Source organism: Mugil cephalus, chromosome 19 (genome assembly GCF_022458985.1).
Source record: "Mugil cephalus isolate CIBA_MC_2020 chromosome 19, CIBA_Mcephalus_1.1, whole genome shotgun sequence".
NCBI classification, from domain to species: Eukaryota; Metazoa; Chordata; class Actinopteri; order Mugiliformes; family Mugilidae; genus Mugil; species Mugil cephalus.
The window spans coordinates 2,436,908-2,452,592 of record NC_061788.1 but is presented as its reverse complement, the minus strand read 5'-3'; the positions used below and the strand labels follow the sequence as shown (position 1 = coordinate 2,452,592).

Genomic DNA, 15,685 nt, shown 5'->3' with positions numbered 1-15,685 from the left:
TGTGCCAGGGAGGCGTCCATGATGGTTAGGACCCAAAAAAACTAACATTTATGTAAATATTTGTCACGTTCTGGATGAACTGGTGTCAGTGCGTCACAGTCAGAGATGTAGGACAGATAGAGACAGACAGAGACAGACAGAGAGATGTTTGGCTACTGACAGGTCACATGATTTGGATGTTGTGTTTTATTTTGGATCCACCCCTCCTCCTCCTCCCCTCCTCCTCCTCCTCATCCTCCCCTCATTTAAACCCGGTCTAGACTCTGTCATTCTGTCATTAGATCCTCAGAGAGAGAAGCAGGCGCTCGTCTCTTTTCCATTTGTCTCCTTGTCTCCGCTGGACGCGCCACCATGACGCACGTCGCTCCCCTCGTCGCTCTCATTTTCGCATCATCTCTCCTGAGCTGCGGCGCCTCGGTCTCCTGCACCTGGACCAAAGTTTTCCCCAGCTCCGAGGTTCACATCAGCTTCCTCCGGAGCGAGCCCGAGCCCGGACCCGGACCCGGTCCTGCCGCATCATCTCTGCGGCTGTACCACAGCGTCTGGTCCGGGGAGCGCGCCCTGCTCGGCTGCGTCTGGAGCGACGACGCGGCGGTGACCCGGGACTACTGGTCCCTGTGCGGAGAGCGCACTCCACAGGAGGAGTTCTCCCGACACCCGGGGGAAGGCTTCGACCTGGACTCCCTGTCAGAGGAGCAGTGCGTCTCCCTGTCCTCTCCGGGGCTCACGGAGCTCCAGGGGCGCGCAGGAAGGAGGCCGGTGAGGAGCGCCGGTGATGGAGGCGACGGGTCAGAGGTCAGGATACATCGCCGTGTGAAGAGGGGCTTCATCGTTCCCGGGACCCTGTGGTGCGGCTCTGGCAACAAGGCGCCGTCATATGAAGATCTGGGTACGTTGGTTCCATTTGTGATGAATGTTAAGCATCATTAGGGGTTGACAGCCCTCAAGAAATGAACGGAGGGGTCAACAACTCACCAGCTTTTAGGGTTTTATTCATAAAGACCAGAAATATAAATTAAATAAATAAATAAATAAATAATAATAATAATAATAATAATAATAATAATAATGGGCAAAAGAGCAGAAACAAGACTCCAGAACAACTTCCCACCACAGAATAAATCTGTGACGTAGATAGAAGTATCCTGTGGAGCAGCTGCTCTGATTTTGGAATAAAGTTTGTGTCCAGCTGCAGAACTAATCCGGTTCTGGTTCTGGTTCCAGGGGCGTTCTCGGACACGGACAGCTGCTGCCGGGAACACGACCAGTGCAAACACTCCATCTTATCGTTCAACTCCAACTACGGCGTCTTCAACAGTAACATCTTCACCATGTCTCACTGCGACTGTGACCACAAGTGAGTGGGTTCAGCTTCGTTTACATCATCAGTGCGACTTTTATTTTAAAGCTTTGAATTAAGACTGAAAATTAGTTTGTTGAGGCCTAATAAACGAGTCTCTACCTCTTTTTATTTATTTATATCAGGGTGTTGAATTAGATAAGATAATACTTTATTGAGCCCAAGTGGGGAAATTCAAACTTCTGTATGAACTGTAAACTGATTAAAACTGTGTTATTTATTTATTTATTTATCCATCTGCTTCTTTTTGTCTTTTTTTAATTATTATTTAATTAATTTATTTTATTTTATTTCTCTGTTTGAATATGTGTCTATGGGTCAATATGTGATTAAAGGACTAAATCCATGGGATGTATCTTCATTTTTTTATTAAAAGTAAAAAAAAAATTCATTATAAACATGTCTTTACAAAATCCATAATTATTTATTATGGAAACAATCACTTATTGATAAAAAATGACCAGATATCACTAAAATGTAACTAAATAAATAAAAAACACCTTCTAATTAGCTGAACAATAATAAAATGAGCTCATTCAACACTAGTTTGTGATTGTGTTCTTTTTGTTAAGTTGTGTTAAATCCAAATCACGTGACCTGCTCCATTTATATTTAATATAAAGTAATGTGTGTCAGCAGTGTTACTACAATATATTTATGAATAACTTTCAATTTCAATTGTATCTATGATATTTCGAAGAATCTTTCTGTAAAAATTCCCTGTGGTGTTTGGTTCCTGGCGGCCATGTTGGTTTTAAGCCTGAAAACGTCACATACTGACCCCGATATGTTTGTATGTTTTATTAATAAATGAAACAGTTATTTCCTGTGGTAACTGAAAATAAAATGTCCTGATGACTGACTGTGACTGCAGGTTTCAGAGCTGCCTGAAGGAGGCCAACGACAGCATCTCCAGCGTGGTCGGCTACACCTTCTTCAACCTGCTGAAGATGCACTGCTTCAAGTTCTCCCACCGGCTCCAGTGCATGGAGAGGAACTGGTTCGGGATGTGAGTCGCGTTCTTTGGTTTGTTTAACGAGACGTTTAAGAACCAGTTCTTCATGTTGGTTCCTGCTCTGACTGACAGGTGTAAGGAGACTAAAATGGCTCTGTACGCTGAGGTCTACCCACCCACCCTGTACGAGTGGAACACAGAGGACTCCGTCAACTCCACCAGCTCCACTGACTCCACCACCGACTCCACCATTGACCCCACCACACCAGCCCTGGACCTGGACCCGGAGACCATCACCTCAGAGCCGAAGGTCTTCACCGCCCCTACGCATTCACCCAGCTCCACCTCCTCCTCCACCTCCACCTCCAGCTCCTCCACCTACACCTACACCTCCAGCTCAAGCTCCTCCTCCACCTCCTCCTCCACCTCCTCCTCCTCCTCCTCTTCCACCTCCTCCTCCTCCTCCTCTTCCACCTCCACCATCTCCTCCTCCACCTCCTCCTCCACCTCCAGCTCCACCTCCACCTCCTCCTCCACCTCCAGCTCCACCTCCACCTCCATCACTAGCATCTCAACCTCCACCAGCAGTAACACATCAGCAGCAGCATCGACGCCTGAGAGGAGAACAAACCAAACGGAGCATGAAGCTCGTATCACAGGTATTAAACTCTGAACACGTGTCAGTGGATCTGATGGTTATTATTCTGTTATTCTGTTTTTCTGTTATTATTCTAAAACACGACTGACCCTGATCCGTCCCCTCCACAGAGTTCCAGATCATGACATGTGGCGTCTTTAAGGATCTTGATCAGTGCAGGAATAAGATTCTGCCCGAGCAGAAGATGTACGGCCTCCACAACTCAGAGCCCACGACTCTGTATCACTGCAACTGCACCAGCAGGTGAGTTCACAACGAGATCTGATCCCACGGGACCCGTCACTCACTTCAGCTTCACAGTAACAGAGACGAGTGTCCATCACTGAGGACACGACGCAAGGAAGGAAGGAAGGAAGGAAAGAAGGAAGGAAGGAAGGAAGGAAATGAAGGAAGGAACGAACGAAGGAAAGTAAAGGAAATGAAGGAAGGAAATAGGGAAGGAAGGAAGGAAGGAAGGAAGGAAGGAAGGAAGGAAGGACGAAGGAATGTAGGAAGGAACAAGAAGGAAGTAGAAATAAAGGAAGATAGAAGGAAGGAAAGGAGGAGGGAAGGATCAAGTGAGGATAACAAGAAGGAAGGAAAGTAAAAGAAGGGAGGGAGGGGAGATAGGAAGGAAGGAAAGTAAAGGAAGGAAGGAAGTAAAGGAAAGGAAGGAATGAAGGAAAGAAGCAAGAAAGTGTAGGAAGGAAGGAAGGAAGGAAGGAAGGAGGGAGGGAAGGAATCAAAGTGTAGGAAGGAAAGAAGGAAGGAAGGAGAGTAAAGGAAGGAAGGAAGGAAAGAAAGAAAGAAGGAAGGAAGGAAGGAAATAGGGAAGGAAGGAAGGACGGAAGGAAGGGAGTAAGGACAGAAAGGAAAGTGAAGGAAGGAAGGAAGGAAGGAAGGAAGGAAGGAAGGAAGGAAGGAAGGGTGATTTCCAGAGTTAATTCTAGTTCAGATCTGGTCTTTAATGGGACCAGGACTCATTGTGTGTTCACACTAACCAAAGGAATGAGATCCACATGTGGACTCAGACCAGATCCACATGTGGACTCAGACCGGATCCTGGCCTCTAAGCTGGACTCTTGTGATCAGATGTTACTTTAAGTCTATAACTTTAAGGTCTTTGTGTTGCACTGCACAAATAAAACGTGGTCACAAGCATCTTAGATGTTTTCACACCTGAACCAGAGAGAGATTTCCGCCATGTGGACACGTGTCAAACCACTTTACACAAACCTATTTAAGCTCCAGAGTAAATATTTGAGGCCCTCATACAGATGCAGTGATAACACCTGGTAACCTGGGGCAGACTCGGTGGGGTGACGCTTCATAACTAGGCCAGTGTTTTACATAAGGTGAAGCAGATCTCTGTCCTTGAACATTATCCTAATCTGATGTTTGCGCACATGCCTGGTTCTCTTTTAGCTTTGGTGGTTTCTGATGTCTCACTGTTTGTCTCCCAGATTGTTCCAGACTTTGTCTAAACAGAGACGACTGACTGAAGTTCAGGCTCTTCTGCTGGGACACGTGTCTCGGTCCTGCTTCCTGCCCCGGGACTGCACGGCGGGCGACACGTCAGTACACAAATACAAATACAGATGCATTCAAAGTTTACTCTTTAATGTAGCATCATTATTGGCTAAATTAGCTTAAAGTAAATGCAGCAAAATGGTGATGCAGGTTGAGCTAATTTGACCTACTTTGCAAACAGACACTTGAAGTGCATTTTGTGTACAGCCAAAACATTCTTTAATCTTCACTAATTAATTTTATCGGTTTATTTTTTCTTTCCTGCCTAGCATGTTAGCTTAGCTAACGATGTTAGCTTGTTAACTAACTTTGTTGGTTAGTTTGTTATATAACAATTTTAGTTATGTGTTAGCGCTAGCTTTGTTGGCTAATTTGTTATATAACAATGTTAGTTACGTGTTAGCGTTAGCTTTGTTGGCTAATTTGTTATGCAACGATGTTTGCTAGCTTGTTAGTTCACTTTGTTGGCTAATTTTTTTTATATAATGACGTTATCTAGCTCGTTAACTGGCTTTGTTGGCTAATTTGTTATGTAATGATGCTAGTTAGCTTGTTGGCTAACACAGTTATGCTAATATATAATACACCGGTACCGGTGGCTAGCTGGACTATAATTTTTCCATACAGAAAACATTGACATCCTGAGTTAAACATTTCTTACAAAAGTTTTAAATGTTGTTAATGTTTATTTGTTTTCACTTGTTTCAACTTGAAACAACTATGGGTGTTTATTCTGTAATTAAATTAAGTGGGGGTATTTCTTTTGACTTTAAATGGGGGTATTTATTTGGGGGGTTTTCATTAGTTTATTTTTTCTTTCCTGCATAAAAGTTTAATCTGAAAAGTATCCAGTCAGATAAATGTGAAGTTCTTTTTTTGATAATTACAGCTTCATAAAACCTTCCATTCCTTCTGCTTCCTTCAGCAGCTGCACAGCGGTTGTGGTGACAGCTGACCTTCCCGAGCTGGAGCCCAGTGCAGCGGTGGATGAGCAGCGCCATCTTCAGGCCGTGCAGCTGAAGATCAGGAGGCCAAACACCAGGCGAGCAAAGAGGAAAGACCGAGCTTTGAGGCTCCACAAACTCTGCCTCAGGATGATCCGGCCCAGACAAACGAGCAGAAAACGAGGTCAAACCACGTCGAGAGGCCGAGCGCTGGTCTGAATGTTAATATTATACCAGGGATTCAAAGTGTTCAGCCTGATGTTAGTGCATAGACATCAAATAGAACCTGTCTGTGTTTGCCTTTTCACTCTAGTAGTTGGTTGTTTTCATTTCATTCCAGCAACTGTATCTTTAAATTAAGAAAGAAAATAAGTAATAATTGCTGGAATATTTTAAAGATGGCCTGCAATTAATAAAAAGTGAAATGAATATGGATAAAATAACATTTAAATGAATAAGCTTATTCTGAACACTTTGGTTCCCTGTGAACTGAATATTGTATTATTGTTGTGCAGTGTTATGTATTTATTTGGGATGCACTGTAGTTGTTGAGGCCAAACTGTTTGTTGCATCTATGGAACAAACTCACCAGCTCATTTAGGACGATAAAAGTTCTCCTAAGCTGTAACAGACCTCTTGGCTAGGAATGGCACACATGCAACTAATAACATTAATGGCGGCCGTGTTGCGTTCAGGTGTGCCAGGTCCAGATCCCTGCGATTATTCATGCTGGATCACTGTAATGACTCACCGGGACACTCGATACGACCGAGCCATGGTCAACGTGATTAGTTACACCTGTGTGAGATATCCGCCATGAGAGCGCTTTCTGTTTTTATCTGGGACGGCAACAACAACAAGTTTTAACTGATGTTTTAATTGGGACATGCCTTCAGTATTAAAACCCACAAGGTTTAAGATTTGTCTCAGACACAGTTCAGAGCGAAAAGAAGGATTTAAACCTAATTCATAGCAATGTGCATTTAAAGTGCCACACAGTTATTATGTTGGAGAATAATGGTAAATCCTGTCTGTATTGTGTTATTGACGTGTCAGAACACACTGTAAGTATTTGCACTGTTTTATATGAGTTGTAGATAGATGTAATTATGTTGTTAGTACAGATATGAAAAGGGATATGAAATGTGTAAATATGTGTATATAAAGAAATATATAGAAATGTTTAGTTTATGACAGGAGACCTAAACATATGATGGATTAGATTTTAAAATAATCCTTTGAGATGTGGTATTATATTCTGTTTGCTTTCTTTCTGACCGTTAGATGAGAGGATTAATCCCACTCTTGTGTTTGTAAATGTGATCAGCGTAGCTTAGTATGAAGGCTGGAAACAAATGAAAACAGCTAGCCCCCTTCTGTCCAAATCAGCTGTAAAGCTCACTTACAAACATTTTGTTTGTTTAATCCCAAACTCCACTTGCTTAAGCTTTTTTTATTTTCATTTTTAACTTTTTTGAGTTATGACATGTACTTCTGTGTTATCCTTGGACAGAACCAGCTAGCTGTTTACACATGTTTCCTGTATCTATTCTAAGCTAAGTTAACAATATCTTGAGTGTAATTTCATAGTCCCACAAGATGGCCATGAGAGTGTACCTATTTTTACTTCTGTGAATAACCATATGTGTTCAACTACTATTTATTTAAAATGTAAATATCATAATTTTAAAAACACATTTTGAGACATTAGCCTCAGTTTGTGCCACACACATGCTAACGTACATTTGGGTAGCAAAGCTAACTATTGTGTCTTTTGGATAACCAACAAACTGAAAGTATTTTTCTAAATTATATTAACAAACTAGAACAGGCTACATACATATTGCATCTTATCTTTCAAGGCTTAGCTATCTGGTTAATGCGACTGACATCTCTTACTTTCTAGATTTATTTAGTCCCTTTAGAACAGTGGTACAAACAACCTTCTGTAGAATATATATTTTTTAGAAAATTATACAATTAGCTGTATGTATGCTAATTAGCTAATGTGTGGCTCAAACTGTGGCATGCTGGACTTTTGATTAAAGGGACAACAGATGTTACACGTGTTTAATTATTTATTGTTCTGTTGATGTTTCCGTGAATTTTTGTGACATAATAAAAGTTTTGAAATGAAAAATGTCAAGTCGGCAAAATGCTAAATCTCCCTCCTTGCTTAGTTTTAAGTAAACATATATCACAAGTATCTTAACAAGTCAAATTCAATTGAAAACAGAATACAATTAAAATATTTTTGAGATTTTTTTTGAGCTTAGCTTTCAATAAAGACACCATTGTTACCTAGCTAGCTAATTCTATACTAAACACTGGCAAAAATCATGAACTTTTGCAATCATTTTATTTTTTATTATTTAATTTGTTATTATTATTTTTTTTATGTAAGTATCTTGGGTTTCAATAAAGATAGACTGGATAAAAACTATTCAGTGTTCTAAAAATGAAAAAAATTAAAATAAGCTTTTTAGCTTAGCTTGTAACCAAACTGACTATTTGTTTGCTAACTGGATTGAAAACTTAATCAAAAGAAACTTGGTTATAGGTTCGGTATAAGATTTTGTATTTTACACAATGCAATCAACTTAGATAGCTGGATCTAGATGAAAAATATTCAGTCTGTTAAATGCTAAAAAACAAAAAACAAACAAAAAAAACTATTAAGCAGCAGTGTTAGCCTAGCTTGTTAAATTAGCAAGTAATGTTGGCTAGCTTGTTAGCTAGCTATGTTAGCTAATTTGTTATGCAACGATGTTTGTTAGCTTGTTAACTGGTTTTGTTGGTTTGTTGTGTATCGATGTTAAGTTGCTTGTTAAAAGCGTCGTAGTTTGTTATAACGACGTTAGTTAGCCGTTAGCTAGCTTTGTTGGCTCCTTTGTCAGCTAACTTTGTTATGTAACGATGTTAGTTAGCTAGCTATGTCTGCTAATTTTTTAAGTAACGATGTCAACTACCTGGCTAACTAGCTCTGTTGGCTAGTAAGTTGTGTAATGATTTGAGTTATCTATTAGGTAGCGTTGTTGGCTGATATATTATGTAACCATAGATATGTTATGTAACGATGCTAGTTATCTGTTAGCTAGCTTTGTTGGCTAATTTGTTATGTAACTACGTTAGTTAGCTTGGTAGCTACTTTTGTTGATTAATTTGCTATGTAACGATGGTAGTTAGCTTGCTGGCTAACACAATTATGTAATTATGTGTGTTATGCGTAAGGAACTAAAAATTATAATTATTATTTTTATTTATCATTTTATCGAAAACATTGACATCGTGAGTTAAACTTTTGTGCTAAATTTTTAAATGTTTTTAATGTTTATTTGTTTTCACATGTTTCGACTTGAAACAAATATGGGTGTTTCTTTTGAATTTAAATGAAACGAGAGTATTTATTTTTTTAATTAAAGGAAATGGGGGTATTTCTTTTATTTAAATGAAACGGGGTTGGTTGTTCATTATGATGGGGGCAGAAGCAGCTGAGGGCGGGTGAAGCCTGCTGCTGCTGCTGCTGCTGTAATGATACAGTATCTGTCAGGTAACTCAACTCCTCTCTGATGTCATGAGCAGTAACTGAATCCAGGCTGAGGGCTGAAGGCTGCAGCCGTGGAGCCGCGGAGCCGACCGGATCCCCGCCTCTCACCGGACTAAAATTCCGCTACAGGGCGACGATCGGCGGTAGGAACATGGCGCACTCACTCCGGATTAACTTTGACCAGGAAGAAGTCTGGATGCTCGCTCCATAGCTCCGAGCCTCCCTCCAGCTCCGGGGTATCGATCCCTGATAATAAAACTGGATAAACTACAGCAGGGTTTGTTTTGGAGCCGTGTTTTCCTGCCTCCCTGCTCCTGCTGCTGCTGTGGGATGAAAGTTTAGAGCTGCGGTCGGAGGATTTAGCAGAGATGGAAAAGCAAAGAACGAGGAAAGAGAAGGTAAGAACAAAAAAGATCAGCGAGGGGCTGAGGGAAGGAAAGACAGAAGGGGGAGAAAGTTGGTCTGTGACAGTTTCCATCCCACCATGAGCTGCCTTCCTGCTGGATTTATTTTGAAACTTCTGGTTTGAGTTCACTCAGCTCCATCTGATTTCTGTCAGGCTGCAGAGGAGACTGCATGCACTGCAACTCCTCCACCTTTATCAGCCTCAGCCCTTTGTTTTACAGCCATAGGTGGAGGGTTTGACTTTTTAAAAAGGGCAAGTAGCATTTAATGGTTTTAATCAGAGCCAGGAAGCATCAAAAAAAGCACCACGTCTTTATCAAATACAGAAAAGGACACATAAAAAACACAAAAAGACAAGAGAAGGAGATTACAATAACAGAGATGTGACAAGTTAAACAATAAAAAGTGAATACAAATACAAAGGAGGAGTTTTTTCAACTTGTACAAGCTATAATGTTAGACTCAAGACAAGATATTAAAGGACATATGATAAGATATATATTTAATGTACACAGACTATTGAAAGGCACCAAACTGAATTTATTAGTCTGAACTCAGTCTCAAGCATTTGTTTATTGTAAGAAGAAGATTTGCACTTGTTATCTTAAAGGAAGCACAGTTAATGGTTTCATTTAGAGCCAGAAAGCTTCAAACGCCACTCAAATCCCTATTAAATATGGAAAGGGAGACATAAAAAGCACATTATGATAACAGGATAAAGATAAACACTGAAAATATATGGATCAGAAAGGACCAAACTCAACTCAGTTCAACTCTAAATTCAGTCTGAACCTGCATTTATGGTCATAAGAGGAGGTTTTTCAACCTGTACAATCCATAATATTTGACTCAAGCTCAAGTTAAATCACATGTCGTGTTTTATGGCATTAAATGGTTTTATTTAGAGCCCCAGAAACCACAGAAACCTTTATTAGATGCAGAAAAACAGACATAAAACCACATCAAGATAAGATATTGAATTGAATAAACGGTTTGCAAGATACAACCAGAAGGAAGCTAATTGAATTTAGTAGTTTGGATCAGTAAACCCTTGTTTTATTCTCATTAGAAGAGGATTAGAACTAGTAAGAAGGCCAGGTAGCAGTTAATGTATCTAATTAGACCCAGAAAGCCTCAGAAACTACTTAAATCTTTAATAAATATGTAAAAAAAGACATTAGAAACACATTATGATCGCAGAGGGAGAAAACACTACAGAATAAGAACCAAATTCAGCTCTAAAACCAAACCTAAGAGGAAGATTTTAACATGTTCAGGCTGTAATGTTTGACTTAACCCCCAGTAAAGAACAAGTTAAATGACAGGTCACATTTACTGGGTTTAATTAGAGCCAAAGAGCCTCAGAAACCACGAAAACATCTTCATTAAGATACAAAGAGAGGCATTAAAGGGCTCCATGGTGGAATATTAAGGGACATAAGGAGACATGCGCTGGATTAAAAATATAACGTACAGATAGTTCAGGATATGAAGCAAAGTGACGGAACAATAAATACTTAAGAAAAACCAGCGACAGGAAGGAAACTTGTGGAAAGCTTTAGTTCAGCCTCTGAATCTAAACAAGGAGATAATTCCAATCTATTTTAATCTGTCTTTTCTCATTCATCTCTATTTTTTGTGCATTTTTTATTTATTTTTTTCTAAATTAGTGGCACGTTACTGACACAGTGCGTGTGGTGACGGAGCATAATTACATGTAGTGGTTTAAAATGAAGCTTCCAGACTTGTTCAGTAAGACGTCAGCGAATCCTTTTAGAGAAAGGCTCATATTCTGGATGTTATATCGTAACTAACTATGAAAAAAACCTGACATCTTTTAGAAAACAACATCTGGAACTGAACTTATTTTCATTCCAGCTCCTCAAATGTGAAAAAATTGAACTTTTCTATGTTATTTGTGACAGAAAACTGAGAGTGTTTCGGTTTTGTGATTGTTGTTTGGACAGAATTAGATCTGAATATGGACGTTCCATTACAACTGGAAACTAATATGTGTTTGAAAGTAACTCAAATTCCTGGAGGCTCCTCCCTGATATGTAATATTGGCTCATTTTTTCCAGAGTAAACAAATAGACCAGTGTAATATTTCTGCTTCACATGTTTGTTTGGATTCTATTTATCCTCTCAACACATTCAAATACTTCTAATCGACATGTTTCATACTGTTTGTGCATCATTGACAGAATAGATTAAATGTAATATACAGGTTTTCTGTTGTTTGAGTGAATTAATTCTAAAAATAGATAAAGTTTCTGGTCGTTGTAACCTCCAGTTAACACAGAGTCACTATCAGTCGCTCCGGCTTCAGCTCGTTGTCTCGTATAAATTAAATTAGACGATGAGAAGGACACGGTTTCCTCTCTTTCAGGTATTCAGAGCCTGCGTTTCTGTCTTTATCTCCAGGAATGTTCCCGGCAGTAGTAAGACAGGGCAGAGGGGAAGTGTGTGTTTGTGTGTACAGGACAGGATATTCATGTCGTGGTTGTTCCGGCCTTTTATATTTTGGTCTGATTCTTAACTTGTGAGCTAATGTTCAAACTTACCCAGACACCTTCTGTGCTTTCCACTTCAAACGTCTAATATCGGTTCATTAAATCATCTGATTGATTATTTAAAACATTTGCCATTTCCTGCATCGTCTTTCTGGAAAAGTTACCACACAATGACAAAAACAAAGACACATGAACGATGAGAAACTAGTGAGAAAATATTAAAGGAGACGCCACAAACCACTGGAACCAATGATCACGTTAGTTCTGAGAAAACAGTCACAAAACTGAATTTATATTGAATCAAATCAAATGTATTGTATCTAAGCTTCATTATATTATTTTTCTGTAGGTTTTTATCTGTTTTTAATATAAAAAAAAACTTCCTGAAGTATTGGAATCAGAGCAGGAATGAAAAATGAATGTATGGAGCTCTAAATAACTTTAGGTTGTAAAATCCCGTGAAATCCCCTTGGCTGGACTATTAGTGTCCCACTGAGATGCTTGTCCAACAAATAATAAATAACTCAGTACATTAAAACTCCAGTTACTCCCTGAAGACTTTAATTCTTTCTTACGCGTTTCAAACACAAAGCCTCATTTTTCTTCTGTTGTTCCAGTTCTGTGGTAAGAGTCTTACAGATTTTAATGCCTCAGTACAAACGTTGCCGTGGTAACGGGTCCCGTGAGCTCTGCTTCATGTCACGTCCGTCAGATCTGAACCAGAACTTCAGAACCACCTAGAGAACAGCTGATTAATGAGTTGTGAATGTGTAGCATGAAGCTAGATTTTAAAGCTTTTATAATCTGTGAGAGTGGCATTTATATCTGAACAGGTGCATTTACTCCGCTAGAATGCTAGCTGGCAGCTAATCGGCTAGGTTGAGTGTTTATTTCAGGCTAGCTTAACTCTGATTCATTAACATAAATCTAACTTAATGCTAATTTTCTGCTACAAACGACACAAGTAACAAAAAAACAAAAAAAAAAGCATCTCACATCTTCATTAAATAGACAAAAGCAGACAAAAAAGCATCATAAGGAACCAACTTCAACTCGGTTCAACTCTAAATTCAGCCTGAACCTTAGTTTATAGTCATAAGAGGAGGTTTTTCAACCTGTACAAGCTGTAATGTTTGACTCCCAGTAAAGCACCAGTTAAATGACAGGTACCGTTTAATAGTTTTAATTAGAGCCGGAAGCCTCAGAGATATTTATTTTCACGTCTTCTACCTGTACCTGTATCATCCACTGGTGAGGACGCTAACGATGTACTGGAGCTGTTAGCTTTAGCTTTAGCTTCAGTGCATCCATTAGCTCCAAGTTAGTTAGCAAATAAATACTGTGGCCATCAAATGGACGGATAAAACTCTTCCTGAACCAGGAAGTAGTCTCCATGGTGAACCCTGGTCCAGGTCTCTCTGCTCCAGGTCTCCATGGTGAACCTTGGTCCAGGTCTCTCTGGTCCAGTTCTCTCTGGTCCAGGTCTCTTTGGTCAAGGAAGTAGTCTCCATGGTGAACCCTAGTCCAGGTCTCTCTGGTCCAGGTCTCCATGGTGAACCCTGGTCCAGGTCTCTCTGGTCCAGGTCTCTCTGGTCCAGGAAGTAGTCTCCATGGTGAACCCTGGTCCAGGTCTCTCTGGTCCAGGTCATTGTTTTCAGCTCTAAATAAACCAGTTTTTTCCTCCAGATTCACAAGACTCTAAAATAGAAATAAAATCTAAATATTGTTCCAAAGTCAAACATTAAACAATGAAAGATACATTTTTAAGCTTTTTCGGGGGTTTTTGCTTTTTAAATTGGAACTCAAATAAACTGGGAGGCTAGGAAACCAAACCTTAAATACCAAAAAGTACACGGACCCTGACGGGATGAGGCAGATTTATTTGTGGAATACCTTTCAAAAACAACAGTGAGAGCTGGGTTAGGTTATATAGACCTAGCGTCGTCAAGTCGTTCTGTTCTCTCGAGTTTTCGTGCCGGTTATTTGAAGTGAATCATCAGTTCACTTCATGACTTCTCTCTTTTGGTCTCAATCAAAAAACCCGTCGGCTGATGCATGTGCGAGTTTCACGAATCCCTCCAGTCTGCATATTTTAAGCGTGTACCCAAACAATTCAGTGGATGAGTGTGTGTGTTCGTGAGGGGAGAACAGCGAGAGATAATGAAGGCCTTGGTGTAAGCTCTGGTGAAAGGACAGATTTGGAAACGCCAGATCCGTGAGGGAGGCAGCCGCTCAGCGTTAAAGCTGCAGAGAAAAGCGCTTCACGCGAAACTTTCAGCACACAGTGACAGAAACGAACGAGAAGAACAGAACTTCCCCCCTTTTTTCTGTCTCCGTCTCTCGGAGGAATTCAAGCCGCTACCGCCGAGCAGAAAATAAAAGTGCACGCAGCAGTTTGGTGTCCCATTTGCCAACAACTGCAGCATCGTATCATGGAAATGAGGCTGGTGTCGTCTGGGAGAGAATCCTGACTGACTGACTTATGTAACGGCAGCCAGAGTTATTCTCGTTTCTCAGAGAGTTTTACTGAGAGCAGAAAGACTTTTGTCACTTGATTAATCTGGAACTTTTTGACTCACAGTACATTCGGTGAAACTTTGCAGATATTTGCAGATAGTGTTTTTGCAAACTGGAGGAGATTTTACAAGCTCCCTGTCAGCATTTAAATCACCTCCACCTTCACTGACGTGATGAAATCAATCACACATCAATTGCTGCGTTTCCATTCCCTCTAGAAATGCACAAAACCTAAATATGGAAATAAATAACTGGTAATGGAAACACCTACATTTCAGATGGTTTTCAGATGTGTCAATATAAAAGTTTATCGCAAAAAGTTGCAATGGAAACACTTTTTCCACAATTCCTCATCACCAGAGATGATTCAGGGGTCATGTGACCAGTTCACTTGAAGTCCATCTTCCTCAAAGTGACGAGAATTTAAGAGAATTATGAGATATCGTAAAACGAGACTTTACGAGAGTCACAGCACATTCACAAAACACGTTTCAATGGAAACACGTACAAAGTGCGATTAGAAATTTCAAAAATATCCCTTTTATTTTACGAAAAACTGTAACGGAAACACAGCTAATAAATGGAGCAGCCTACGCCCGTCATCCATCTCATCGACCTTCACACGTCTGTTCTTCTGATGCTTTTGAGCTTTCGTTTTAATCTGCAGCAACGTCCTCACTTTGCATCTGTTCAAACATTCATAGTTATTGAGTAAAAATAAAATAAAACATAAAACAAATCTCTTATGTAATAATCCAAACACAGCTCTAAATCATGAGCTTGATGCTGGATCAAACTTAACTTTAATGATTCACAAGAGAAAGTACTTGGTCACAGTAAGTTAGTTGCACCAATAAAATAAGATTAGATTACACTAAAATAAAAAATAAAAAGTATTAACTATTAAAATAAAATAAAAAACAGTGTAATCAAAATATCCTTGGCCTGAAAAACGTTGAAGACGATCATGTTGAGGTCTTTTGTTTTCCGATCACTGTGGCAACCATTTAACTATCGTAACAGCAGATACACCTGGTGGCTACTGGTGGTATTGCTACTTGAGTTAAATATAAAAAAAAAACTGTTTAGTGATTACAAATAGTTTGCCAGAAACACAGTAAGACAGGATAATATTGAGTCCTGATCTGGTCTTAAATCTCTTAAAGTTGGTCTCCTGCAGCTTCCAAAAGTCTTCCCTCGTCTTCTCCCGGAGTCGACTGGATTCAGTCCAATAAATCTTTCTTTCAGTCAGAGTTAATGTAGTGTGGAGAGGGGAG

At 39.9% G+C, this 15,685-nt stretch overlaps 2 protein-coding genes across 3 annotated transcripts in view; both read left to right on the top strand.

Annotated features, from left to right (window-relative positions):
* The first annotated feature begins 250 nt into the window (after nt 1-250).
* On the top strand, nt 251-7,566 carry pla2g3 (phospholipase A2 group III). Of its 2 annotated transcripts, none has more exons than XM_047569993.1 (7): nt 251-889; nt 1,225-1,357; nt 2,235-2,369; nt 2,448-2,974; nt 3,084-3,216; nt 4,416-4,526; nt 5,411-7,566. In XM_047569993.1, the coding sequence occupies exons 1-7, from the start codon at nt 352-354 to the stop codon at nt 5,643-5,645; spliced, it is 1,812 nt and encodes a 603-aa protein (XP_047425949.1). In that variant the 5' UTR covers nt 251-351; the 3' UTR covers nt 5,646-7,566. The 2 variants fall into 2 exon arrangements, with proteins under 2 accessions (XP_047425949.1, XP_047425948.1); XM_047569992.1 differs by having other exon boundaries at nt 5,408-7,566.
* Nucleotides 7,567-8,978: 1,412 nt separating this feature from the next.
* Nucleotides 8,979-15,685, top strand: part of ttc28 (tetratricopeptide repeat domain 28) — a 99,912-nt gene continuing 93,205 nt past the window's right edge. Inside the window, exon 1 of the mRNA XM_047570272.1 lies at nt 8,979-9,371. Coding sequence (XP_047426228.1) covers nt 9,342-9,371 — 30 coding nt within the window. The 5' untranslated portion in view covers nt 8,979-9,341. The remainder of the gene's footprint in view (nt 9,372-15,685) is intronic.

Bases quoted from the DNA above. Each gene is read 5' to 3' on its own strand.
- pla2g3 (XM_047569992.1), top strand. From the start codon at position 352: ATGACGCACGTCGCTCCCCTCGTCGCTCTCATTTTCGCATCATCTCTC. The intron at 890-1,224 runs GTACGTTGGTTC...TTCTGGTTCCAG, and splicing joins GCCGTCATATGAAGATCTGG to GGGCGTTCTCGGACACGGAC. The intron at 4,527-5,407 runs GTCAGTACACAA...TGCTTCCTTCAG, and splicing joins GACTGCACGGCGGGCGACAC to CAGCTGCACAGCGGTTGTGG.